The 23,644-nt window shown below is 58.6% G+C and overlaps 2 protein-coding genes across 4 annotated transcripts; one reads left to right on the forward strand and one right to left on the reverse strand.

Moving 5' to 3' along the window:
• Positions 1-61: 61 nt before the first annotated feature.
• On the forward strand, positions 62-2,602 carry IGFLR1 (IGF like family receptor 1). Of its 3 annotated transcripts, XM_042969064.1 has the most exons (6): positions 62-147; positions 349-362; positions 584-806; positions 1,276-1,460; positions 1,766-2,144; positions 2,228-2,602. In XM_042969064.1, exons 2-6 carry the CDS (start codon positions 351-353, stop codon positions 2,551-2,553), a joined length of 1,125 nt encoding a protein of 374 aa, XP_042824998.1. In that variant the 5' UTR covers positions 62-147; positions 349-350; the 3' UTR covers positions 2,554-2,602. The 3 variants fall into 3 exon arrangements, with proteins under 3 accessions (XP_042824998.1, XP_015399623.2, XP_007096851.2); XM_015544137.2 differs by lacking the exon at positions 349-362 and having other exon boundaries at positions 69-147; XM_007096789.3 differs by lacking the exons at positions 62-147; positions 349-362 and adding an exon at positions 367-459.
• Positions 2,603-2,981: 379 nt separating this feature from the next.
• KMT2B (lysine methyltransferase 2B) lies at positions 2,982-23,346 on the reverse strand. Its single transcript, XM_042969114.1, has 38 exons — positions 22,987-23,346; positions 21,791-21,863; positions 20,787-21,546; positions 19,352-20,615; positions 18,997-19,110; positions 18,754-18,904; positions 18,208-18,487; positions 17,991-18,046; positions 17,464-17,742; positions 17,031-17,125; positions 16,652-16,750; positions 16,402-16,515; positions 16,115-16,261; positions 15,916-16,011; positions 15,327-15,444; positions 14,687-14,800; positions 14,323-14,507; positions 14,159-14,248; positions 13,964-14,068; positions 13,757-13,830; positions 13,053-13,168; positions 12,865-12,956; positions 12,645-12,782; positions 11,642-11,800; positions 11,290-11,410; positions 11,134-11,212; positions 10,872-11,032; positions 9,579-9,806; positions 8,198-9,494; positions 8,026-8,115; positions 7,839-7,948; positions 4,906-5,043; positions 4,750-4,824; positions 4,474-4,651; positions 4,088-4,195; positions 3,889-3,972; positions 3,641-3,770; positions 2,982-3,551 (listed from the first exon to the last, which is right to left on the reverse strand). Exons 1-38 carry the CDS (start codon positions 23,344-23,346, stop codon positions 3,276-3,278), a joined length of 8,154 nt encoding a protein of 2,717 aa, XP_042825048.1. The 3' UTR covers positions 2,982-3,275.
• Between the last annotated feature and the right edge of the window lie 298 nt (positions 23,347-23,644).

Below are 23,644 nucleotides of genomic sequence, written 5' to 3' on the forward strand. Positions count from 1 at the left end.
AAACCCCTCAGTGGGACCGGTAGCAGTGGGGACGCTTTTGTGCTGGGAACTTCAGGACATTTCTCGAAGGCTTCTCAAGGGGGAGGTGCCTGATTGTGGCAGGTTGGAGGATTCCCAGCCCGGAGGAGATTGGGGTTAGGAGCTAAGGTAAGGCCCCTGGGAGTTGAGTGGGAGTCTCCAGAGGGTGAGGTCCGGGTGCTCCATGCCAGCTCCCCTGAGGTGGGAGTTCGCGATACCTAATAGTTAAGCTTACTGTATGCTAGGTGCTGTTCTAAGCAGTTTACTTCTAGTAATGGTTTTAAGTCTTCGAAATAAACCTTTGAGACAGGTACTGTTCTCCTGTTTTAGGGATGAGAAAAGAGGTAAGGAAGATGGCAGCGGTGGGATATGAATCCACTCTGTGGTTCCTGAGTCCTCATTCTAGCAATCTAGAGGCCTTGGTGGTCCTTCTAATAACGGGTCAGGAGCTGGACTAGGGGCTGGGGGGGGGGGTGGGGGGTAGGTTCCCCGTCTTCCAAAACGGTTTGGGTATCCCAAGCCCCCACATCACTGCTTCCTTCTTCTGCCCTGGTTTCCTGGAAAGTGTGACAGAGGCGCTGTGGCCGGAAGTTCTGTGGTCATGGCCCCCCAGGCTACAGACCCCGCCCGGATGGGGCCCCTACGCCGCCTCCTGACTGCGGCACTACTTCTGGCTCAGGCTGCGCCTCAGGAGGCCTCCCAGCACTGCGGGCGCCTAGAGTACTGGAACCCTGATAACCGGTGCTGCAGCAGCTGCCTGCAGCGCTTTGGGCCGCCCCCCTGCCCGGGTGAGGAGCAGGGGCCGGGGTATGAGGGCGGAGCCGGGAGGTGATAAGGAGATGGGGAAGGGACGAGGTCTGTGGATTATTGTCTGTGAGGCTTCCTTCTGCGTGGGGGCGGCCGGCCCTATGCAGATAAGACGGCAGGGGCGCTGAGCCTGTGACGGAAGGGATGGTATGGGTTACGTTAGTGCCAAGGCGAAGTGGTCCTGCCAGTGAGAGGGGCCGAATCTCGGCTGTGTTCAGAGGGTGGGCTGTGTGGCTAAATCGGGAGTGGGTGGGACTTGGTGCCGAAGCGGGGCGGGGCCTGTGTAGAGAGGGTCTTGAGCCTGCTTGGCCAGTGCGGGGAGGGTGGCACGTCCACTGATAGGGTGGGTGAGTCGAGTACAAGGTCGGGATAGGACAAAGGGGAAAGGGAGTCGTTAGTGCAGAAGAGGAGGGGCTGGGCAGCCACACGTGAGACTTTGTTTCCCACCAGACTACGAGTTTTCGGAAAACTGCGGATTCAATGATTTTGCCGATCACGTGACATACCCCTTCAAAGAGTGTCCCTTTGGGCAGTGCAACCCCGACAATGCGGAGCTATGTAGCCCTTGTGGCGCCGGAGCCACGGCCCCCGCTCCCGCAGGGAGCAGGAGCGGAACCCAGCGTCGCTGCAGAGAGGTGCGGGTAGGCCCCGGAGGGCCTGGGAAGGGGTGCAGCCTGTCGGATGCGGGACAGGGGCTGGGGGGAGTGGTTTTGGGGTTAGGTGGGCGGGGTCTGGACTAAGGGAGGGAGTGTAGTCCCACTGAAGAGAATAATAGGGTTGGGGGAATAGTAGTATCAGGAGACCTACCTGGGTTAGGGGGTGGGTCGCTGGCTCAGGTGGGGATTTGGTCCCACTGAGGGATATAAGGATGGGAGGTTCAGGCTGAGGGGGGCAGAAGTGGGTGGGGCACGCCTCCAGCTTTACTCCAACCTATTTGCAGAAGCCGGTCCCTCCCAAGGAGCCCTGTCCTCTCAAGTCTGGGAAACCCAGAGTCTATAGCTCCCAGGACCCCAGCCCATCAGCGATTTCCAGTGTCTCCTGGATACCTGAGCGCAACGTCACTCAGCAGGCCTTGCCGAATTTTGCCCTGCCAGTGGTGCTGGTTCTCATGGTGCTGGTTCTGCTGGTGACCTCAGCAGTGATCCTTCTGCTTGCCCAGCGGTGTCACCGCCGGGCAAAAGTCCTCCATCCCTACCCCGGCTTGGTTTGTGGCGAGACCAGTATCCATACGGTCTTCTCCTTGCCCTCGTCCTCTCCAGGCTCCCTGGAGGCATCAGACGCAGGGGATAAGGTCTCTCTGGTTCCACTCCTGGGCAGAGGTCAGTCGGGGACGTGCCAGGGAGGGAAAAGGTGGACTAGAAGATTGCCCTTCCTCTTCCTCACCCCTCCATTTGTCTCCCAGAACTGCCGAGTCTGGCATCACAGCCCCTGTCTCGCCTCCTGGATGAGCTGGAGGTGCTGGAGGAGCTGATAGTGCTGCTGGATCCTGAACCTGGGCCAGGTGGGGGGATGGCACGCGGCACCACGAGACACCTGGCGGCGAGGTACGGAGTGCCCGCTGCCTGGTCCACCTTTGCCTACTCACTGCGACCCAGTCGCTCGCCACTGCGGGCCCTGATCGAGATGGTGGTGGCAAGGGAGCCCTCTGCTTCTCTGGGGCAGTTTGGCACACACCTGGCCCAGCTGGGGCGGGCAGATGCGCTGCAGGTGCTGTCCAAACTTGGCTGACCTGGGGCTTGTTCGGCCTCCTCCTCAATAAAGTTTCCCGTGAATTGCCTGCCGCCTCTGGGCCTCATTAAGGTGCCCTTTTGAAATACGGTCTTAACTGGGCCAAGACCCAACGGGAATCCCCTCATTCTACCATGCGCAACTAGACCAGATGTGGGAGCCGGCCTCGTGCCTCTGGGCACCCATGGTCCCGAGAAATGGCCCCGCTACCCTGGGGAGAGCTCATTCACAGGGGCCCAGCCGGATTCTAACTGGGAACATGTTGAACATTTGTTGCTCCGAAGCCTTAACAGACCCTCACAATTTACTTGTAATTCTGAGTGATAGCCTCACCCTTCTATGGAGGCTGACGGGCTTCCCGGGCTAAGGCATGGCGAAACGGGAGCTCCTCCGTGCCCCCAGCACCACACGAACGGGAACACCACCTCTCCAAACATTGACAGACTTTATTACGGGAGGTTCCCACCTGGGATCCCACCCTCTTAAATAAAAAAGTGCATAGAAAAGAAGGGATTTAGAAACCTTTGTACAGTATCTACATCCTGGGCCCCCAGGGCGGGAAGGGGGCGATTGCTGGGTGGGGTGGAGGCAGGGCCTTTGCCACCTGCATGCCCACATCCACCCCGAACAGGAGGGTGGGGGTGAGATGCTCTGGGAGGGACGAGGGAGCCCCCAGACGAGGGGCAAGATGGCAGCAGGGGGTGTGGTGGGCAGCCACGGCTTCAGTTCAGGAACCGACGGCAGCGCTTGGCGCCACAGTTGCAGGGCAGCTTGTTGCTGGCATCCTCAATGGGGAACTTGTAGTCGTAGGTGAGCTCCTCACCACGCAGGATGCGGCGCAGGGCAAAGATGACGATGTGCTTCTGGCCCTCCACGTGGATGACCCGAGAGAAGCAGTTGGGCTCACACGAGTGGTTGATGAAGCGGGCAGCGTTGCCGTGCATTGTGGCATCCACCACATCAAAGTCATCCATGCGGAACATGTAGCACCCGATACCCTACGAGGATAGGATAGGGCAGTCAGGTGCTCCGTTCCCACGGATCAGCCCCACTCTATCCCCTCGTCCCCACGGCCTGGGGGGCCCACCTTCCCGTCGTAGAACTTCTCCCGCTTGTCAGTCAGCACAGAGCGAATGACGATACCGGAATACTCAATGACCATCTCGCCGGCATCGATGTTGCGCTTACAGAACAGGCCCCGCCCATGGATGGCAGATCTGTGGGGTAGGATAGGCAAGGGGGAGCTCAGGGGGCAGGGGGACAGAACCAAGGCAGCCCCACACCAGGGCACCTGTCCATCCACCCAAGGGGCATCCTCCCCCCAACCCCACTAACCTGTAGACACCCACAGCCTCTTTGGATGTCTTCTTGAGGTGGCGAAAGCGCATGGCCATGGGCAGCTCCAGGCTGGTGGCACGTCTGGTGGGGTCAGCAGTGTCACAGGCTGGTACCCAGGAATGACCTCTCTTGCCCCTGGTCACCCTCTTTAGGACCCTTCCAGAACACCCCCAGCACCCTGGCCTGCCCTCCATACCTGGTTGACCTGAGCTGCACCTCATCCTCTTCCTCGTCACAGGTGGCTCCCTCAGGGAGCACCCGGTGCTGGGAGGCCAGGAAGTTGAACATGTCAAAGGTACACTTCCTGCAGCAGAGAGAGGAGGAAAGAAGGGAGGATCACAGCCATTCCTTCAAAAAGATGCCACCTACCTACCCATTGGCTTGGGCCTGCCGCTGACAAAAGAAATACCGCTACCACTGGAGACAGAGAAAAGGGGAATGGAGGGGGTTCGTTCTTCCGATGTGAACTTTAGGAATAATTCCTGGAGTGGCCTGGCATCTTCTCCCAGGCCTCAGTTTCCAATCTCTACAGACTTCATTCCCATGCTTGAGAACTCCCATAGGGCTCCCCAGACCTCTCACCGGAGATAGACCTCGGCACGGGCTGCCCCGTGGGGATTCAGGGGTGGTTCCTCCTGGCCCTCTCCCTGCTGGTGGTAGCGGAACTTATAGTGCTGGCAGCGCTGGGCCCCGGGAAGCTGCTCTGCCAGGAAGATGACAGCGTCGTGGTGGATGCCCAGGAGCCTTGCCCCGCTCATTCCTGGGGAGAGTCAAAGGTGAGGACACACAGGTCATGGCAGAGGCCCACCTTGTCCTCTGGGAGTCCTCTCAGCATCCCTGTGGACTCTCCCCACTTACCACTGAAGGAGAGATGTCGGAGGCGGGCGTGCCCTCGGGCCTCTTGCACCTTCTCAATCAGAGTTCTCCACGCCCCTGAGGAGGGAGCAGGGCCAGAGCAGTCAGGACGGTGCTCCACCAGACACCTGCCCTCCGTCACCACTACTCCCGACTCACCCTCCAAGCTCTCTGCCTCCACGCTGAACCCATCCTCACTGCTGATCTCAAAGCGTAGATGTGGGCCAGCCCGTTTGGGGGCCTGGTTCTCTTTGTCCTCTGGGGATGGAGGCTCTTCCTCGGAGCTCGAAGCCTCACCTGATCCCAAGCAGCAGGTCACAGTAGGTGAGGGTCACCACTCCTGGACTCCAGAGTCCCCGGTTCCCCACCACCCTCCCTTCCTCTCCCTGCACAAGCACAGATACTTGGTCGGTGGCTCTCTTCCTGCTCTAATTACCCAGTGAACCCTACAGGATGGACATTATTATTCTTTTTAATGTTTACTTACTTATTTTGGAGAGAGAAGAGAGAGAACGAGCACAAGCAGGGGAGGGACAGAGAGAGAGGGAGACAGAGGATCCGAAGTGGGTCTATGCTGACAGCAGAGAGCCTGATGCGGGGTTGGAACTCACAAACCGTGAGATCATGACCCAAGCCAAAGTCAGGCACTTAACTGACTGATCCGCCCAGGCGCCCCTGGACATTTTTTTTTTTCCTACAGGGCCTGCGGTCCCTTTTCTACAGGAGTTCTTGGCTAGATGAGCATTTACACAGAGGCCTGGAGTGCCCTGGCTCTGCAGGACACACTTCTGGTTCATTCAAACCCAGTTTACAAAAATGCCCATCTACACCCCTCATTCTTTCTCTCACAGAGAATTTAAAATACCAGAGAGGTGCATTATACACATGTATTTTTATATACACAGCATATCTGTATAAATACTGCAAATTTATTATTATATAGGCCCCTAACCACAGAGTCAAGTACGTGTATCTTATGAGCTATTTAAGGGATCTCTCAGGGGCCAAAGATCTGGAAAACACAGAAGACAGAAGTTGTTGCTATAGGAGATGTGGATATGAGAGACAGTGGAACGTCAAGGACAGCTCAGGTTTGGGACCTGAACACCCAGAAGGATAAAACTGCCAATGACTGAGATGATGAGGGAGAGGCAGGAACAAGTTTGGGGTGAAGATCAAGAGCTCAGTCTGGGACATGCTGAGTCTGAAATTCCCCTTAGAGAACCTGCCCTTGCAACCTGCTGGGGGAGACGGCAAACAGGTGGCAGGACCTAGGAGCCCAGCAACCAATCTGGGGGCTGTCGGAATTAGAGATGGGATCCAGAGCCACGCAGTAGCTGAGAACATCTGAGAGTACAGATAGAGAAGTCAAAGCCAGGGCCCTGGGACATGCCAAAGTGACAGGCTGGGGCAATGACGAGGTATAACTAGATTGGTGAGGAGAGGGGTGGAGTTCTGGAAGCCAGAGAAGGAAGTGCTGCAAGGAGGGAAATCAGTGCAAATGCTGCTGCTTGCTTAAGCAGGGTGTGGACTGAGGACTGTCATGGCTGGGGGGCGGGCGTGGGGGGAACCTACGTTTGAGTGGAGTACACTTTAGGAGAGAGGCAGGACCCACTGTGGCCGCACTTTCTCCCCACACCACTTCTCTGCGCCAACCTGACTGCGTGCCCTCCCAGCCCTAGGCATGCCTCTAAACCTGATTTGCTGTGCGACCCACATCCTCTCCAGGCCTCAGTGCCCCTGCACCCACCTCTGACAGTTTCTTCTACCTCCTCTTTGCCCTTGCCCCATCCTCACCTCCATTGTTCCCTGAACCCGACAGGCTGACTACAGGGGCCTCAGCCAGGCGCTCTCATTGCCTTCTTTCTCACGGTGCTCGTTCTCAGCTGCGGTACACTTGCTAATGTACGTGTCTGTTTCCTCTACCAAAATCTGGCGTGGTCCCTAAGGGTGGGGACCTGTCCGTCATGGTCACTGCCATAACTTCACACCACCTCTGACCCCCATAGGCGGTCTTTCAGTTAAGCGGTCTCTGTCTACCTCGCTCCGCTTCCACGCTCAGTAACTCAGCACTACGGAACGAGAGAATCCACACATGTGGACAGGACTCGGGCCAGGAGAAATTCCGAGCCTCAGGCTGCTCGGTTGCCAGCTTGCTTGGCTGTAGCCTACCCCTCTGCCGCGGTCCTCTGTAACCAACACAGCACCGCCCTCCTAGCTTCACTGAGGTTGGCAGCCCAATCCACTCTGTGTGCCCCCATCCTGTGTCCTGATGTCTCTGCCAGTGCGCTAACCTCACCTTTCCCCCAACGCAGCGGTCTCCTATTCAAACCCAACCACCATGCCTCCTCCCACCTCCGCTGCCATCCACAAGCCCCCTTCCCCCTCCTCCGTGGCTCTGCTGTCTCAGCCCTCACACAAACCCCTCTGGGTTGCTGCCTTCCCCTCAGACCCTTACGCAACCTTGCTGGCAAGATGCCTAAGTCTTGTTTTGGCTTCCTCATCAACCACAGTCTTCAATTCTGGACCCTGATACAGCATCCTTCCCAGTCGGTACACCAATCCTAAACCCCACATGCCTGGTGTTCCCTGAGGCAGTTAGGACTAGCGACTATTCCCTTCCCAGGGCCTCTGGGACACCACTCTCCTGTGATCTCCTTCCTACTGTTCCTGCCCCTCCGGGTCCTAGGTGAGCTCTATCCTCATTGGCACCCAGGTGCTCTTATCTAGCTGCATGGCTCTGAATCCCATCCCATTCTGACAGCCCCGCCAGCTGCTCAGCTTTACTAGGAACCTAACCCTCTGACCTTGGCAGATTACGTTCTGAAGCTGACCCCCGGGCTCCTGGGCATGCTGCACGGGTACTTTCGAAGGGCCTCTTACATGGAGCTGAAACTTCCTCTCCATGACTGTTTCTGCCACGGGTCACACTCTCCCTGAGAGTGTCTCTAGAACTCTTCACACCTAGTCTCGGGCTCATAGCCAGGTGGATGTGTGACGTGTGTTTTCGGAAGTGGCCTGATTCTGAACTGACCATCACCCAGCTAAGGCAAGCACGAGGCAGGGAAGCAGAGCGACAGGCCGGTTCCTACCTGAGTAGTGGTGCCACTGGGACTCAAGCAGCAGGTCGGGGGGACCATCAGGGGCCCGAGGAGGACCACCTTCTGGGAGTGACAGCAGAGGGGACCGGTCCTGGAGGGGCCTGTAAGGAGAGACCTGTCAGAAAAAGGAAGGAACAGAGGTCCTAGAGCCTCCAGGGAAAGGGGACTGGCTACTCACCTTGGGCTTTCCTCCCCCGTGGGCTCCCCAGGCTCATCCAAGTCAAGAACTCCACGCACTGTGGGCGTTTTCATCCTTACTCGGCTAAACCTGGGGGAGGAACCCCGAGAAGGCTGAGCTGCTTTCCCCTGCCCACCTCTCACCCTCCTCCAGACTCAGCACACTCACTCACCCGCTGCCACTAAGCCCTGGACCCTGGGGGGCATCCTCCAAGGACTCTCCATCTTCCTCCAGCCGGGGAGTCTTGTTTGGGGGAGGCGCTGGTGGGGAACGGCCAGAGAAGGTGGACACCCTCTTGACGCGGATGGCCTGATGGGGTGGGCTGGGGGGTCCACTGCTCAACACCAGGGTCAGTGGAGGAGGGGGTGGGGGTGGGGCGGGGCGGACCACCCCTACCACTGGCAACACACCCAGCAGCGGTCCTGGGGGCAGAGTCCAGGAAGCAGGGGCTGTAGGGGGGATGGGAGGGGGCAGAGGTGGCTGCTTCACTGGGGGTGAGACGGGTTCACCCTCCCCAGCCATCTTCACAAAGACTTGCCCCAACTTGTTGACAAGGATGATTTTGGATGTGGCGGGTTTGGGGGGCTCAGGGGCAGGGCCCAGGCTCAATACCCGGACCCCTGGGGCCCCAGGGAGCCAGGCAAACGTCCGAGTGGGGTCAGCTGGGCTAGGGGGTAGGCCCTGGGAAGGCTGGCTGCCATTGGCCAGGGGAGGTGCTGGGGGGAGGGGTTCCTCTCTGGGTCCAGCACCTCCCTCTCCAGGCCCTCCTAGGTTCTTCAACACAAAATCCACAATTTCTGACGGCAAGTCCTCAGGAGGTCGGGTTCTGTCCCCTGCAGCCCCGATGACCCCAGCCCGGCCCACTCCTGGCCCCGAAGGAGGAGTCCCCTGGCCCCGAGGCTGCTGGACTGCCTCTGCTTCGCTGTCTGTGCCGTCATCCACTCCGTCCAGCTGTTCGATGCGGGGGGTTCCAGGGAGGGCACCAGGGGCCAGGGCAGGGCCAGACACCACAGTCACAGGGAAGTGGACATAGCGGGGGGTAGGGCTAGCCTCCTCCTCTGAGCTGTCCCCTGGACCCCCGTGGCTGCTCCCCACTGCCCCTGCGGCCACAATCTCTTCCTGGAAGGGCTCAGTCCCCAGCAGGCTGGCCGCAAAGTCCAGGTCAGCAGCACTCAGTCCTGACACCACCTCCATGTCCTCAAAGTCTGGGCCCAGGTCTTCAGGGGGTGGTGGAGGAGATGGGGCTGGGCCAGGGGGAGCCAGCTCCCCTGAGGTAGGTGTGAGGGCTCTAACGACTGAGGTAGGAGGGGGCACCCTGAGCTGTGGGGAGGTTCTGAGAGGGGGAGAGGCCCGCCGCGACGGTGGCAGCCTTGGGGTCAGGGGGCTGGGACGACGGGAGCGTCTGGGGGGAGCTGGAAAGTCCAGGTCTCCCACCGTAGGGATGTGGTGGGTCAGAGAAGATGGACTTCCTGTTGGGGGGAAGGGTCAGTGTCAGCCACAAGCTCCTGCCTCACCCACCCACCCCCCTCTCCCCAACAGTCCCAGGTACTCACCAGGGGAGGGCAGGGGTCCAAAGGAGACACCCCCCAAGGGCCTCCGGGATGGTGAGTAGTTGGGCACTTTGATTCGAGCCCCTGAGAAGGAACGGGGGGCTGGAGGAGGGGCAATGCTGAGATCTGGCCGAAGTGGGGGGTCCAGGTTCTGAACAGGTGAGTGGTGCTCAGGAGCTCCAGGGATAAGGGCATCTGTATCTGGCGGGGGGTCCACATGATCCGGGGGTTCTGAAGAGGCAGGAGAATGGCATCAGGAACGACAAGGACCCTGTCAAAGCCTCTCCTCACACACCCTCCCTTCTTTTGAGCCCACCAAGGCTTCTCCACCCCCACCCAATGGTCTGGTCACAATGTGCACTGGTTCCCAGTCATCACCCAGGTTCCACACCCCTCTGTGGTTTCTTTAAAATGTCCACACACACCTGGGTCACGGTCCCTCTGTAACTCCTCCTCACCCATCTCTGCCATCTCCCCCATTCCTGGCTGCCTACTGTTCTCTGACTCAGGCCCCACATTCCACAAGGGGCACTGCGCACTCTCCAGCAGGGCCAGTCCTACCACTTTCTCACCTGCACTGTGCATCCCTGCCACATCAAACACACCCGCCTCATGCTGGCGCTTGGGGCTCCCCATTACCTGGCTCCACCCAATCTGTGAGAACAAATCTCTGCTGCCGCCTCCAACACTCCCCTGCTTCCAGCCAGGGTGGCTGCACCCTCCTCCCCTCTCCGCTTCATATTGGAACCTGGCACAAACTCCTTTTCTGCAAACATAATCCGAATCTCTTCCTTCTCCCTTTCAGCTCACAACCTCTCCTTTTACTGATCTCCAAGCCCAATCTTTGAGGTGTGCCATCCAGCGCTTGGCTACATCCCTCAGCACTGGTACAGCTATGAGGGGACCAATTCGGTTTGAATCCTGATTCCACCACTGTGTTATGTAGAGAGCAACCGCCCTTTTTAAGCTGCAGTTTGGCAGAGCTTGCACCTTCCTTGTAAGGCTGTGAGGAGCACCACGGGAGCACATAACCCCAAGTCAGGTGGCCATAAACATTATCTGTTTGTCCAGAAGCTGCCACCCCCCACAAGTAGGTAGCATGGTGCTCTTCCCTCACTTCCTGCAAAATGCTGAGCACGGTCCCTAGCACATAATGCTATCAGTTACTGACATCATGACAATCGGAAGAACGACAAAAAACCTAGAGTATCTTTAGGGGAGAGGGGAACCGGGTAGTGGGAAACCGTTTGAGGGCAGCATTCAGGGAAGGAAATGAGGGAGTTCCAACACCCATACCTGAGGAAGGGGTGGGGCTGTGCACAATGGTCTGGTTCTCCTCTGCTGCCTCCAGGTGAACTGGCTCTTCCCTTGGACCCCACGGACGATACTCCAGAATACGACACCGATACCAGCAGCGCCGCCGAGCATCCACTGTGCTCCAGTACAGACGGGAGCACCTGTCAGGTGGGTGTGTGGGTCAAGAGAGTCAGGACAACTTGGGAAGTGGGATCCAGTCCTGGAGTCCTTCAACCCCACCCAGGCCCCCTGGGCTGCTCACTGGTAGCCAATGGGGAAGAGCCGTCCCTCGCAGTCCGAGAGATCAGACAGGGTACCCAAGGAGTCAATTCGGATGGAACCTATAGTGCAAAGAAGTGATCAGAAGGGTGGGGCCAGGCAGGGTCAGGAAGACCAGGGTACAGAGCAAGAGGCTTACCAATGAGCACATTGATGGCATCAGGTTCGAGCCCCGTCAAGAACTTTCGCTTGAAGTTGATGCCCTCAAAGTCCACATAGACTCGGCGGAGAACATCAAACCCATCGGGGGTCACAATCTCCTGGGAGGTGGGTGGCAAATGGGGTTGCTGGATTGATGGGTGGGGGGGGCGAGGGGGCTGTGAGGGAAGGCTCTGGACGCAAGGACTGGACAGTTGGGTGCCTGGCTCAAGGACTGAGGAAAACAAGGGAGACACCAAGAGGTAGCTGGGAAGGGCTGAGGGGCTAAAGGGGCCAATGAGTGGAAAAAGAGAGAGCAGTGTGGAGCTGTCTCCCCCACGGTCCTGACTCACCTTGCCATCCAGCAGGTCTGTGTGTTTCTGACAGAAAACTTTCTTGTCGTCCTGGAAGATGCAGTAGCTGGCCCGGGCGCACATGAAGTGGAAGTTGCTGAGGCAGGAGGAAAGGCAGCAGCCCACCGTGGCTCCAGGCTTCAGGCAGAGCTCACAGCGCTGCGGGTGGAAGGGGCTGCTGACGGGAGAAGCCAGTGACCGAGACCAGGGTCTGATGCTCAGCATCACTGTCTGTGAGACTCTGCTTGGGCCCCAGTCTAGCCCAGCACCTCGCATAGCAAAGGCATTCACCAAACATAACCTCTTCCCTAGATGCATCCAATGCCAGGTGCGTATCAAACCTACTTCAAATTTTCTGAAGCAAAGTGTTGCAGTAGAGAGAAAGATAACGACAGCTAACGCTTACTTAGCAGCATTTACCATCTTTCTCACATAATTTCTTAAATATTTATTTAAGTAATCTCTACACCCAACGTGGGGCTCAAACTCAAGACCCCGAGATCAAGAGTTGCGTGCTCTTCTGACTGAGCCAGATGTCCCTCTCACACCATTTTAATGTGAAACCTGTATCATTTCATTTAATCTTCACTGACCTCCCACCAAGTAGATCTCCCCCGTGCTTCACTTCCTAATCCTGAGGCATCCTACGGCACCTAACCCAGGTCCCACACTGGTGAGGAGAGGTTCTAGCCCAGTCAATACCTCATCTCATAGGGACACAGTAAGAGCTAAGTGCCACACTGCATAGAAAGCATCCAGAACAGGTTGAATCAACAAAAGATCTTCCAACTTTTAATCTCCCAGACTTCAAGCTCAAATGGGGGTGGGGGGGTAGCCGCTATCATTGCAGCACCAGAGTCCTGGGACAACCAAAAAATGATACCCAGGACCAGCGGTGAAAGGACACGTTGGGGTAAAGACTGTGAAACAGGAGCTGTCTCCCCTGCAGGGGGCCCTACCTGAGACCCCAGGGCTGCCCACCTCTCTAGGCCCGGGCTCTCACCATCTGCCTCCCTCGAGCTACAGCAGCATGCACGTTTTTGAGGGAGCCATCATTTTCCTCAAACACTTCAGCTGACCAAATGGCACAGTTGACATGTGTCCACTCATTCTGCCCAATGTATAGAAGCCGTCCCGCCTCCTGGGGGCAGAGGAGAAATGGTGTGAGGGGAGGCCCCAGGGACTAAGCCCCAAAACCCGGGACTTCACATGGTAGCCCTCACCTTAGAGTCTGCATCCCCATATTTGAGGCAGAGCGCACACTGACGGGGGTCCTCCAGGTGTGAGAAAGCAGCTGGATCCTTGCCCTGAAAAGCTGGAAGGGGTGTGGAAAGGGAAGTTCCAGAATCAGGACCTAGAGTTTGTTCCACCAACTCAGGGGCCCTGGCTTCCAGCCCCCATTTGCCAGTACCTGCCGAGGGGTCCCCTGGAGGCTGCCCTGATTCTGGGGTCTCTGGTTCCTGCTGCCTCCACTGAGCGTAGACATGATCCAAGGATGGAGGTAACACGGCATTGGGAAGAACTCCGCTGTGGACAGGCAGGGTCAGCATCTGACACGTCTAACATGGGTGGCCACCCAAATCTTAGCCTAAACATGCCATGACACACTTGGTCCTCTCTCCATGTGGCATTTCTCCCAGTCTCCCAAATGAGCCGGGGCCCCCCCCATGCCACCTGTGACACGTGAAATGCTGTTCCTCATGTCTGTAATAACTCTTTTTCCACATCTCAGCTGTCATCTCTTCTGGAGAGTCTTAGGCCCTAGGAACCTTCTCTGGGCTCTCATATCCCCTTGGACTTTCCCATCACCACCCTGACAACCTGGCTTATCAGGCATTAATGTCTGTTCAACCTCAACTCCCACCCCCCAAACATGGCTAACTCATTGCTGTCCCCAACACTACCTTGCACAAAGTAGAAACAGAGCGGGCTAACTGCACAATCTGAGTTTTTGCTGACCTAGAATCCCCAAGGACGCTCCTCCTGGCTCCACCACCCTCTAGATGCTAACTCTATTCCTCGTCCATTCTCAGCCCAGGTTGATCCTGGATTCCCATGTGCCCTTGCTTTTGCCCTCATCCCCTAGATCCCCTCCTGCTACCCAGCCTTGCTCACTTCGGCAGCCGGGTACTCCGTCGCCAGTACTTGGGGTCATGGGCGTCGAACCAGCCGAACGCAGACTCTAGCAGCTGGGGAGTGGGTTAACAAAATGAGAAGAACTGGCTTCCCCAGGCAAGTTGGTGGGGGCAGGGTCTGAAGTACCCACTCTCTCTTCCCCACTTCCATTCAAGCCACCCTATAGGCTTTCCCCAAAGTTCTCACCTTCAGTAGGAGCCCCTTCATCTGGCCTCCAGCCCGGCGCTCTGGGGTTTCTCCTTCTTCTGAGTGCTTCATCAGGATGCCCACCATGTCCTCCATAAAGCTGTGCTGTAAGGGAGCTTGTCAGGATCAGAGCCCCCACCCCGCCCCCAACCCCCCTCCTCCTGACACCCACCTGTTCCTCTGTGTCCCACTCACCACGGACTTGTAGTGGCCTTCCTCGAACCGCCGACTCACGGCTTGCAGATCACAGGGCCCCGGGTGCAGCTGCTTTCCAGCCTGCCCACACTGCAGAGACAGGAAGTCAGCAGGGCTGGTGCTGGGCCTGGCCCCACCCCCCCCTACCTCCCGAGCCCCCAGACCTGAGTGCACAGCAGCAATGGGCCCGCCACCTTGGAGCTCAGTAGGCCCTGGAGCACCTGGCGTAGGCCCCCCTGCAGGGCCCCACTCAGGGCCTCTCGCCAGCGGGGGTGCGTGGCCCCCGCACACGGTCCGCAGGTATATAGCACGGAGTCTGGCAGCCCAGAAAGGATCTCATAATCTTCATCTAAAACAGCCAAAGTAGGATAGGAGAGAATGGTTTGGGAGGACGTGAGAGTTGGCTCTCAGCAGCCCCTAGAGGTTGCCAAGGATATTAAGCCCACCTGTCCCATAAGGGCCTGTGCTGTGGGTAGGACAGGGACCCCCTCAGGGCTGAGGCAGCAGCCCAGACACTCTGCTGCTCACCCGAGAGTCCCTCGCACTTGGCGTGCACCCAGTGGTCACACTGTGCACACTGCATCATCTTGCTCTCGTAGTCGTTGTCTTCGTAGCAGCGTGTGCAGATCGGGCAGAAATTTCCTGCAGAAGAGGGAAGAAAAGGGCAAGTCAGAGGAGCTGGGGCCACTACCTGTCCCCTGGAGGTCTCTCTGGGGCCACCACCTCTTGGCTGCCGTGAGGGCTGCCTTTGCTATGTTCCATCTTGGGTCCCTACTATTCTCAAATCGTTGGCTGAGGATAAAGCCTCTTTTAATCCTGTGACCCCAATGCCTCACAAAGAACCTTGCTAAATATGCTGCCTGAGCAAATGGGGAAAGCCTGGGTTTTCAAAGTGCTCAGTGGAGTCCTGAGGATCCAGGGGACATGTCAGGGACCACCACAACAATGGGATCTAGGCCCTCCACTCCCACTGCCCTCAGAGAAAGTATGTCCTTCTATCTGAGGTACTGGCTAGGCTTCCGTGGGAAAGTACCATGAATGGAAGGAAAGGTTCCGCGGCTAGAGGAGGATACAAAGCCACTAGAAAAACACATCTGTCCTGCCTGTCTAGGAGCCTGGCCCACTGCCCGGTGTCCCCCAGGGCCCAGGTCCCCTGACAGGTCCCCACCTTTCTCATAGAGCTGGGTGCACCTGGGGCAGAGGCTGTAATCTCCAGACCACTCGACGTCCCAGTTCTTCCCTGGAGTCGCCCCACAGCTCTTACAGCGTACGCAGGCTGAGCAGATCTGGGGGCAGGGGGGGCAGGGTGACATTAGGGGGAGCAGCCTGGAGCAGTGTTGGGGGGTACAGTGGGAGGAGATGGGCAAAGAAGACTGGATGGCAGGCAGGAGACAAATGAGAAAGGACGGGTAAGAGGAAAAAAAGTGAGCAAGAGAAGCAAGGAGGAAGGAGGGAGAGGAATGAAGTGGGGGAGACTGGCACAGGGAGACAGGGAGGAGTGGAGATCAGGCAGGAGCAGGGGATTCTGAGCCCAGGACCTTGGAATCCATGAGCCCCTGCAATCATCCTGTGTAAGTTCTGCACGTAAGTCTCGTTTATACGAAATTTCAGAAGAGAAAATGCTGTTTATCAGATAAACTCTCACAAGGACCTCTGACCTTTCCCTCCTCATGGAAGCCCTGGCCTAGAGTAAGTCTGGGGGTGGTAGCAGCCTTAATTAGAGCTCCAAAGCAAGGGGCGTGGGCCTCGTCTCTCACCCAGTGGCGCCGTTTGCGTGTGGCCCGGGTTGGGTAGCTGGGCCCCAGGCAGGCTGGATGATAAGCATGGCGGCAGCGCTCACACTCCAGGAGGTGCTGTTGGGAAGTTCGAGAAAGACAACAATGGCAGAACCTACTGACACAAGAACATCCCTCTCCTCCACGCCTCCACCCACTCGCACGGCTCCCGTGCCCAAACCTTGGATCCCCGGCCTTTGCGTCCACAGACGTGGCAAAACTTGCAGCGGCGGCAGCACCAGGTGTCATGATGTTGGGGCAGGGGCCGTTCGGCCTCCTCCAGACAGAATGGATGGAAAGGGTCACAGCAGACTTGGCAGAACACCAGCTGGGAGTGGGGAGAGTGAACAATGGGCACAGTGTGAGGCCAAGAGGCCAGGGATGAGACCCTGCTGAGAGGGCCCAAGAACTCAGGCAAGGAGGGCCAATGGAGACCTGAGGGGCTGTGGAAAAAGGCGGGGATCCAACCTCATGCAGGCCTTTACTGGCACACAGCAAGCACACCATTGGCGGCCCCCCTGGCACGGAGGTGAGCACACTGAGGCCGCCCATCAGCCACACGTTCTCCAGGTCACAATCCTCCTGAGGGGAAGAGAGGACACAGGTCAGAGAGCAGCCAGGAACACAAGCCAAATTCTTCCTTAAAGCCCTGGTTTCTCATATACGATCAAGTTTCTTCCAAACACGGTCCTTGAGACCCTCTTCCTCAATGCCATACCTTAAAATCCACACGGACCCGGTGCACTCCGTCAGGGGACTTCTGTTTTCCAGTCCAACCATTGGGAAAAGAAGTAAAGGGGCCAGGGGCCAGAGCGTCCTAGAAAGGGAGGTGGTGATCGGAAGGCCGCCAAGGCTCACCCTCTGCAGACTTCCCTCCACACTGCCATTTCCCCCAGTCTGTCCAGCCTTGTCTCTTGCCCAGATCCTACTTTGCTTTCCAGAAGGACAGGCCTGCCTTACCCCTCAGGGCCTGTCCTCTGGTGTGGAAAACACGGCACTCAGGTGAGTCCGTTACCCTGACTTGCTAGGAAGCTCCCGAAGGGCAGGAGCCATGCCTTCCACGGGGCTCAGGGTTCTTGGTGTGGGGCCTTGCTGACCTTGTCCAGGCGCCTTCGGGCCTTAAGCTGCAACACAGGCTGCAGGGTGGGTTTGCGGGGCCGGCTCTGCTCCTCAGGTTCTGGTACTGGTAGCTCTAGGCAGGACAAATAAATGGTGAGGTTCCCCTATTTAGAGGTTCCTCACCCTAAATAGGTGAGGTTCTTCCTTCCCTATTCCCCTTTCTCCACAACCCCCTAATGTTACCTGGATCCCCAGGGCCATCTTTAACTAAGACCCACTAGGATGACCCGGCTCAATGAGCTACTGAAAACCTCACGCACCAGTTCTCCCTATCCACACCAAACTACCTCCTTTCCTTGCAGTGAGCTGTGTTCTCTAACATACTGGTAGGGCCCCGGGTCTGGAAACCCCGCCCCTTCTACACAAAAGACACGGGACTAACTGAAAGGGGAAGCAACAAGCAATTCGCACCATTCTCTCGGGGGGTCCGACGCCGGGGAGCAGGGGGACCCCCAGGCTCTGAGTCATCCGAGTCCTCGAAGATATCATAGGAGGGTCGCTGTTTGACGCAGCGCCGGGCTGACTTGCGCTGCAGTAGGAGGGAGTCCTGCTCCTCGGGCCCTGGGGGGGCCACCACCTCCTCCCGGGGCCCCCCAGCTCCCGCCCCCCGGCGTGGGCCTGGAGGACCAGGGGAGGCCTCAGGAGATTCATCGGAATCCCAGGGCAACAGCGTCTTCACTATCGTCCGGCCTGTGGGAACAGGGGACTTAGTAGGATCTGAGCTCAGCCAGGGACATGGGACACTGGGATGGACAAAAGCCAAAAAGAAGTGGGGCAGAAGAGAACGAGTACAGGAGAGATATGAAAGCACACGATGGAAAGACAACAAAGGTAGGAGACTGCAAAGATAAGGAGAAGAGAACAAAGAAAACATAGTTTCCTCCACACCACGGATCTAAACACGGTTGTATAAAGAAATACTCCTCAAGTCCTGTTACCTTTTTTAGCCAACCGTTCCATCTTCCGAGCCTCTATCTTGTCACACTTCCGGTATCTGGGGAGGGGAGCAGCACGTCACCAGGGTAGGGGACTGGTGGTCTGGGGGAAGAGAGGAAGCTCTCCACAAGGATGCCAATCCCACTGCTCTGGCGGGGCAGGAGGCCTGGGTGACTGACAACCATGGGTGGGAACAGAGGCTCCGCCCAGGCTACTCACACACAGCACTGCTTCTTGGTGTTGGGGCCCCCAAACTTGGGCTTGTCCAGGCAGTTGACACAGGACCCACAGTCCTGCACACGCAGGCAGCCCCGACAGTGTCCACACCGTGCCATCCGCATCTTCTTGCCATGATGGGAGGGCAGCGAGCGCCGGGGCGTTTGGGCCAGGGTCCCTCCAGACCCAGCAGGCTCTGAGTCTCCCCCAGGCCCTGCTGACTCCACCTTTCCCCGCCGAGACCGTGATGGGACACTCTCAGTCTCAGATGCTGATGATGTATCTAGCGTAACGCAGAGGAAGGAATGGAGTCACAAAGCCACTGGGCTTTTTACCTAGATCCCATTCAATTGGCCCTCTGGTCTCCACTTTCCCACAGTGCTCAGGTCCCTGGTGCCCCAAATCTGCTCTAAGACCCAGCACTCCAACCCACTTGCCACCTGCCCCAAGCATCCAACTCAGCGCCCACCCTCCTAGGCTCTTGGTGCATTTGCTCGCCCCCAAACTTGACACAGCTGTCAAATCTTCCCACAACACACCCGCCCCTACCCTCCGTGGCGATGTCCTGCCGATCCCGGAGAGGAAGAGCACTGAGGCGGGGGACGTCTTCGGGCACCATGGCCCGGGCCTGACCTAGGGCCACAGCAGCATGACGACAGACATGTTTGATGCGGGGGCCTTGCACGGGGGACTCGGGGCCCTAGGGGAGGAGAAACCAGGAATACATGTGGAAGTAGCCCCTTGTGCTCCTGCAACCAGCCTTCTTCAGAGGGCCTTCCTCCCACTCCATACCGACGGTCTCTCTCTCTTAGTTTCCATCGATTCATCTTCAGACCTGACAGAACCTCTATCTGAGAGTTGCTTGACAGTCCCCACGACTTCCTCCATCTGCCCTCCAGGGCTCGGCTGGTGGGGGGAATAAACAGGGTCAGAGGCTGGAAAGTGAGGAAAGATAGGACCAGCGGACTAGCGTGGGGGAGGGACGGGGCCAGGGAAGGAATATAGGAAGCTGAGAGACAGGCAAGGACTGGCTCTGAGCGTTCCCTGAAATACTGGAGGCTGACTGAGGAGACAGGCAGTTAAGGAGAGTTAAGAGAAGCAAGGCTGGACGATGGGTGCAGGAGCCTGGCCAAAGCACCATGCTCACCGGCAACAAAGACGCCACCTTCTGCTGCTGCTGCTGATCGATCTTGAACAGCTGCACCTTGGCTCTCTTGAGGAGGCTGAACATTTTCTCCTCCACACCAGACAGTGGTAAGGAACCCAAGCCTGCAACACGGGCCTTTTCCAGTGGCGGCGGCTGCTGTGGTGGCGGCTGTGGCTGCAGTTGTAACTGTGGCTGTAATTGTGGCTGCTGTGGTGGTAATGGCTGGGGCAGCAGCTGGGTTTGCAAGGCCTGTAGGGGCTGCTGTAGCTGAGCCTGAGGCTGAGGCTGCTGCCCATTGCTCAGAGTTGGCGCCCCAGGAAGGGGCACCTCGGCCTTGACAGGAGTGGCGACCACAGGGGCAAATCGAGGCAGGCTGAGGTGGTTGGTGCGGCCCACTGCCCGTGGCTCAGGCTCAGCTGGAGAGTCATCGGCGGGAGGAGGCTCTGGCTCAGGGGCTTCAGGGGCCCCAAGAGGAGTAGTAAGCACCGATTCGTAGATCTTCAGGTGGGCTTCGCTTGGGGTAAACTGAGGCGCCCGAAGGAGCAGGGGCCTCCGGGATGGAGTGACAGGGGCAGGAAGTGGGGGTGGGGCCGGTGGAGGAGCAGGAGGAGGAGGGGGCAGTTCCCGGGTCAGTGAGGTCCAGCGAAATGTGGGTTCCCTTAGAATGGACCGTCTCTTTTCAGGAAGCGGGACTGGGGTAGAGGGGGGAGTTGGGGCACGCGGTGGAGAGGGAGCTGGTGCCGGTTCTGGGGGGGCGAGTGGGGACATGGCGACAGGAGGCCGCAGAGTAGGTGAGACTTCTACCTTTAGGGGCTTGGGGGGGTCTTCGTCCATAAATCGCCGGGGTGTCTTGATGACACGGGAGGAGCGGGCACTCACCACGGGCATAATAAACTGCCGGATATTCTTCAGGAAGGTGGTACTTTTGGGGGCCACAGTGGGGCTGTCTTCCAGAGGGCCTCCCGTGGTGGTGCTGGGGGTTGGAGTGGGAGGAGTACCTTCTGGCACTGCCCGAGCAGCTTCTCGCTCTGCCCGCTGGCTGGGAGTCAGGGGAGGCCGGCCCCTCTTCCTGGAGCATGTAGCTGGAACCACTGGAGGAGGGGATTCTTCCTGCTCCTCTGGGGCAGGAGGTGGTGGAGGTGATGGTGGGGGGAGAGGGGACACTGGGGGTGGTGGAGGACAAAGTGGGGACGAAGGAGAAGTTGAGGGAGGAGGGAGGGGGGGAAGGGGTGGTGGGGGTGGTGGGGGTGGTGGGGGTGGAGGGGGTGGAGGGGGTGGAGGAGGTGGAAGAGATGGAGGGGATGGAAGGGATGGAAGGGATGGAAGGGATGGAAGGGATGGAAGGGATGGAAGGGGTGGAGGGGGTGGAGCGGGTGGAGGGGCTGCAGGGGCTGCAGGCGCTGGAGGCTCTGGAGGAGTCGAGGCTGGGGATGGCAGCCCTGCCTCTTCCTTTTCCTCCGCTAGCATCATCTCTTCAGGTCCAGCTCCCTCTACCTTCTCTTCCTCCTTCTCCTTGCCTTTCTCCTCTTCTGTCTCCTTCTCTCTCTCCTCCTCCAGCTTTTGCTCTTTCCTCCAGCAGGGGCCCTCTCCCTGTCCAGATCCAGCTCTTCCTTGGGGGGCATCCTGCCAGCTCTCCTCACGTTGATCTTGACCCTGACCTGATTCAACTCCCAAGGACAACTGTCCCATCTTCACTTTTTTGGCCTTTGAAACAAACTTGATGACGAGAGGGAGCCCGCCTCGGCCTCGGCCTCTACCTCCACGGCCTCCTCGCCCAGCCTGTCCTCCACGCTTAGGGGTCCCAGGTCCTGGGCCGGGCCCCTCCTTGCACTTCCAGCTGCCAGTTCGGTGTTTTACTGGAACCACAGGAGGTGGGGGCTCGGGTTTGGGGATTGTCACAGCTGCTTCTGCCACCACTACTGCTTGTTGCTTCTTCCTGCAGGGGCCTGCTGGCCGTCCTGGGGGCCGTCCCCGAGACCGACGTGGAGTGGAAGGCTCACATGTCCGGCCCCGGGGGGCTGGGGGTGCCTGGGCCCGCCGGAGAAGTTCAGTCAGTGCCTGTACCATCCGTTCTGTGCCTTCCTCACCCCGTTTCCGGGCAGGAGTCTTTGGGGGGGTAGGAGCAACATCTGCTAGGCGAGGAGGCGCAATGGGGGTCGTCTTATGCTTGCGGCCCCGACCTCGGGGGGCTCGACCTAAAAGGAGAATAGGTGTGGGGAGATGGGTCAAGCTAGCCCTGCAGACCGAAGAAGGCACTCCAGGAAGGCAAGGACTAAGTCTTACTTGTCTGTTTCCCCCACAGCCCAGCCTAGCTTGGGCTTGAACACAGAACACACTCTGTAACTGATGGAGACTCTAGCGGAACAGGGAAGAGCTGACACAAAGAGCAAGAATCACATTCCTGTAAAACTACAGAGGTAGAGTTTCCCCATCACTCACCTCGCTGGGATCGGAGCGCAGAGCGCAGGGAACTGGGGGCCACATCTTCATCTGAATGAAAACCCTGAAACTCCTGATTTAGGGGACCAGAGGTGGAGGGGAAAAAACAGCAGTCAGTGCCAAAGCCCTCATTTCACCTGAGACTCAGGTATGGAGATACATCCCCAGTTTCCCTCTTAACATACGCCTACCTATTTACGGAAAAACTTAAGAAACTGGAAGATGTGAGAGGAATAGAAAACAGGGTCTCTCCCTAGGGACAGAGGCACAGGGTATTCTGATCCCCCATCCCCTGTGCCGGACCACATCAGCACAGCCACCAGTGGTTCACTGGCCCAAAAGGGAAGAGAGCGGGGTCTTCCCAGGCCAGGAAGTAAACACTACCCTCAGATTCCCTCATCCTCTAACTCAGAAAACGGTGGGACTTGTTTACTCACTCTCAGAATGTAGTTTCTTCCTGAATGAAGATGGGAACGGGGCACCCAAGTGGGGTGTGTGTTTCAAATGGTTTACTGTAATAGGTTCTACTCTGAGCCCTCAGGTTACTACGCACTGTCCTAAGTAATACAACCCACACCTTCCTGACTTTTCTGGGAAGCTGAGGATAAATCCTGAGCTGAACTCAGACCTGCTAGAGCTCCCAGCCTCAGCCTTTATTCCATTTCTCTTCAATCTGTGCCCCTGAGAGGAAGCCTTCCACCAGGCTACCATCCCTCCACCTTAAGAGAAAGAATCAGGGTACGGGTGAAACCAGTGATGTGTCAAATTGTGAGGCCAGGCGGAGCAGCCTACAGGTAAGAGCCCAGAGAGCCCTAGCCTAGGTCCACTAAAGCCACGCTGCTGCTGTCAACCACCACTGGTTGGGCATGCGGTACCCACAGTCTTCTCGCTCAAACCTCTACTGGCATGGCTTTGCCAACTACCAAGATCATCATCCCAGGACACTTCAGCAGGATGTGCCTCGGGCCCAAGTGCCCAGCTGCAGCCCGGCTTCTCTACCCACTTTCGGAGGCCTTTTGCACCGACACCTCCGTGCAGCCTATCTCCTCCCAGGCCTATCCGCAGGGCCCCACCATCCCTCCGCAAGGACCCTGAGAACCTCGCTTCCTCACGCCACCCCTCGGGGCCACCCCGACCCTAGGAAGCCCCCCGGCCTCCGCCCCGCCCGGCGTTGGGGACGCCTCTGACTGCCTCACCTCATCGTCGGATTCCTCGTCACTGCTCTCCTCAGGCACGCAGCCCCGGCTGGGGCCCCAGCCCCTGCCCCGGCCCCTGCCTCGGCCCCGCTGAATGCGCGGGCCGGCCCACAGGCGGCGGAGCCGGCGCAGGCCCCGGCGGAGCCCCAGCAAACGGAGCAGGGCCGTGTCCTCCCCAGGCTCGGCTCCGCCCGGCCCCGTCGCGCCGCCGCCGCGCCGCAGAGCTACCCGCACTCTCTCGGCTCCGCTGCCCCGTCCGCCGCGGCCCCCGCCCCCGCCGGAGCCCCGCGGCCGGCCCGGGAAGCGGCCCCGCGCGGAGCCAGGCCCGGGGCAACTGCCGCCGCCCGCCGCCGCCGCCATCTTGGCACCGTGAGAGGGGCCGGGGAGGCGGGGGGAGGGGCGGCCCGTGCGCAGGGCCGGGGGGAGGGGAGGGAGAGGTGGGGCGGGGCGGCTGCGGCTCACGACAGCAACCAGCGCCGCCGCGGGGCTAGCGGGAGCCGGGGGCTGGGCCGACCACGCGCGGGGCACCACGGGAGCGGGAGTCCGAAACCAGTCGGCCGTCACCCTTAGACCGCGCCTGAAGAGCATAGACCCCGCGTTGCGGCCCGAGAGGGGTAAGGCGCAGGGGGCCCCGGGAAATGTAGTTCGGCCGCTTCGC

Source organism: Panthera tigris, chromosome E2 (genome assembly GCF_018350195.1).
Source record: "Panthera tigris isolate Pti1 chromosome E2, P.tigris_Pti1_mat1.1, whole genome shotgun sequence".
NCBI lineage: Eukaryota > Metazoa > Chordata > Mammalia > Carnivora > Felidae > Panthera > Panthera tigris.

What these genes read in the sequence shown, in the direction of transcription:
- IGFLR1 (XM_042969064.1), top strand. An exon ending in TGGGCCGCCCCCCTGCCCGG is followed by an intron (nt 807 to 1,275) that starts GTGAGGAGCAGG and finishes GTTTCCCACCAG; the next exon opens with ACTACGAGTTTTCGGAAAAC. An exon ending in GGTTCCACTCCTGGGCAGAG is followed by an intron (nt 2,145 to 2,227) that starts GTCAGTCGGGGA and finishes TTTGTCTCCCAG; the next exon opens with AACTGCCGAGTCTGGCATCA.
- KMT2B (XM_042969114.1), bottom strand. Translation starts at nt 23,346, where the DNA reads ATGGCGGCGGCGGCGGGCGGCGGCAGTTGCCCCGGGCCTGGCTCCGCG. An exon ending in AGGTGGCGTCTTTGTTGCCG is followed by an intron (nt 19,111 to 19,351) that starts GTGAGCATGGTG and finishes TCCCCCCACCAG; the next exon opens with CCGAGCCCTGGAGGGCAGAT. An exon ending in CACCCAGCTCTATGAGAAAG is followed by an intron (nt 14,801 to 15,326) that starts GTGGGGACCTGT and finishes CCTCTTCTGCAG; the next exon opens with GAAATTTCTGCCCGATCTGC.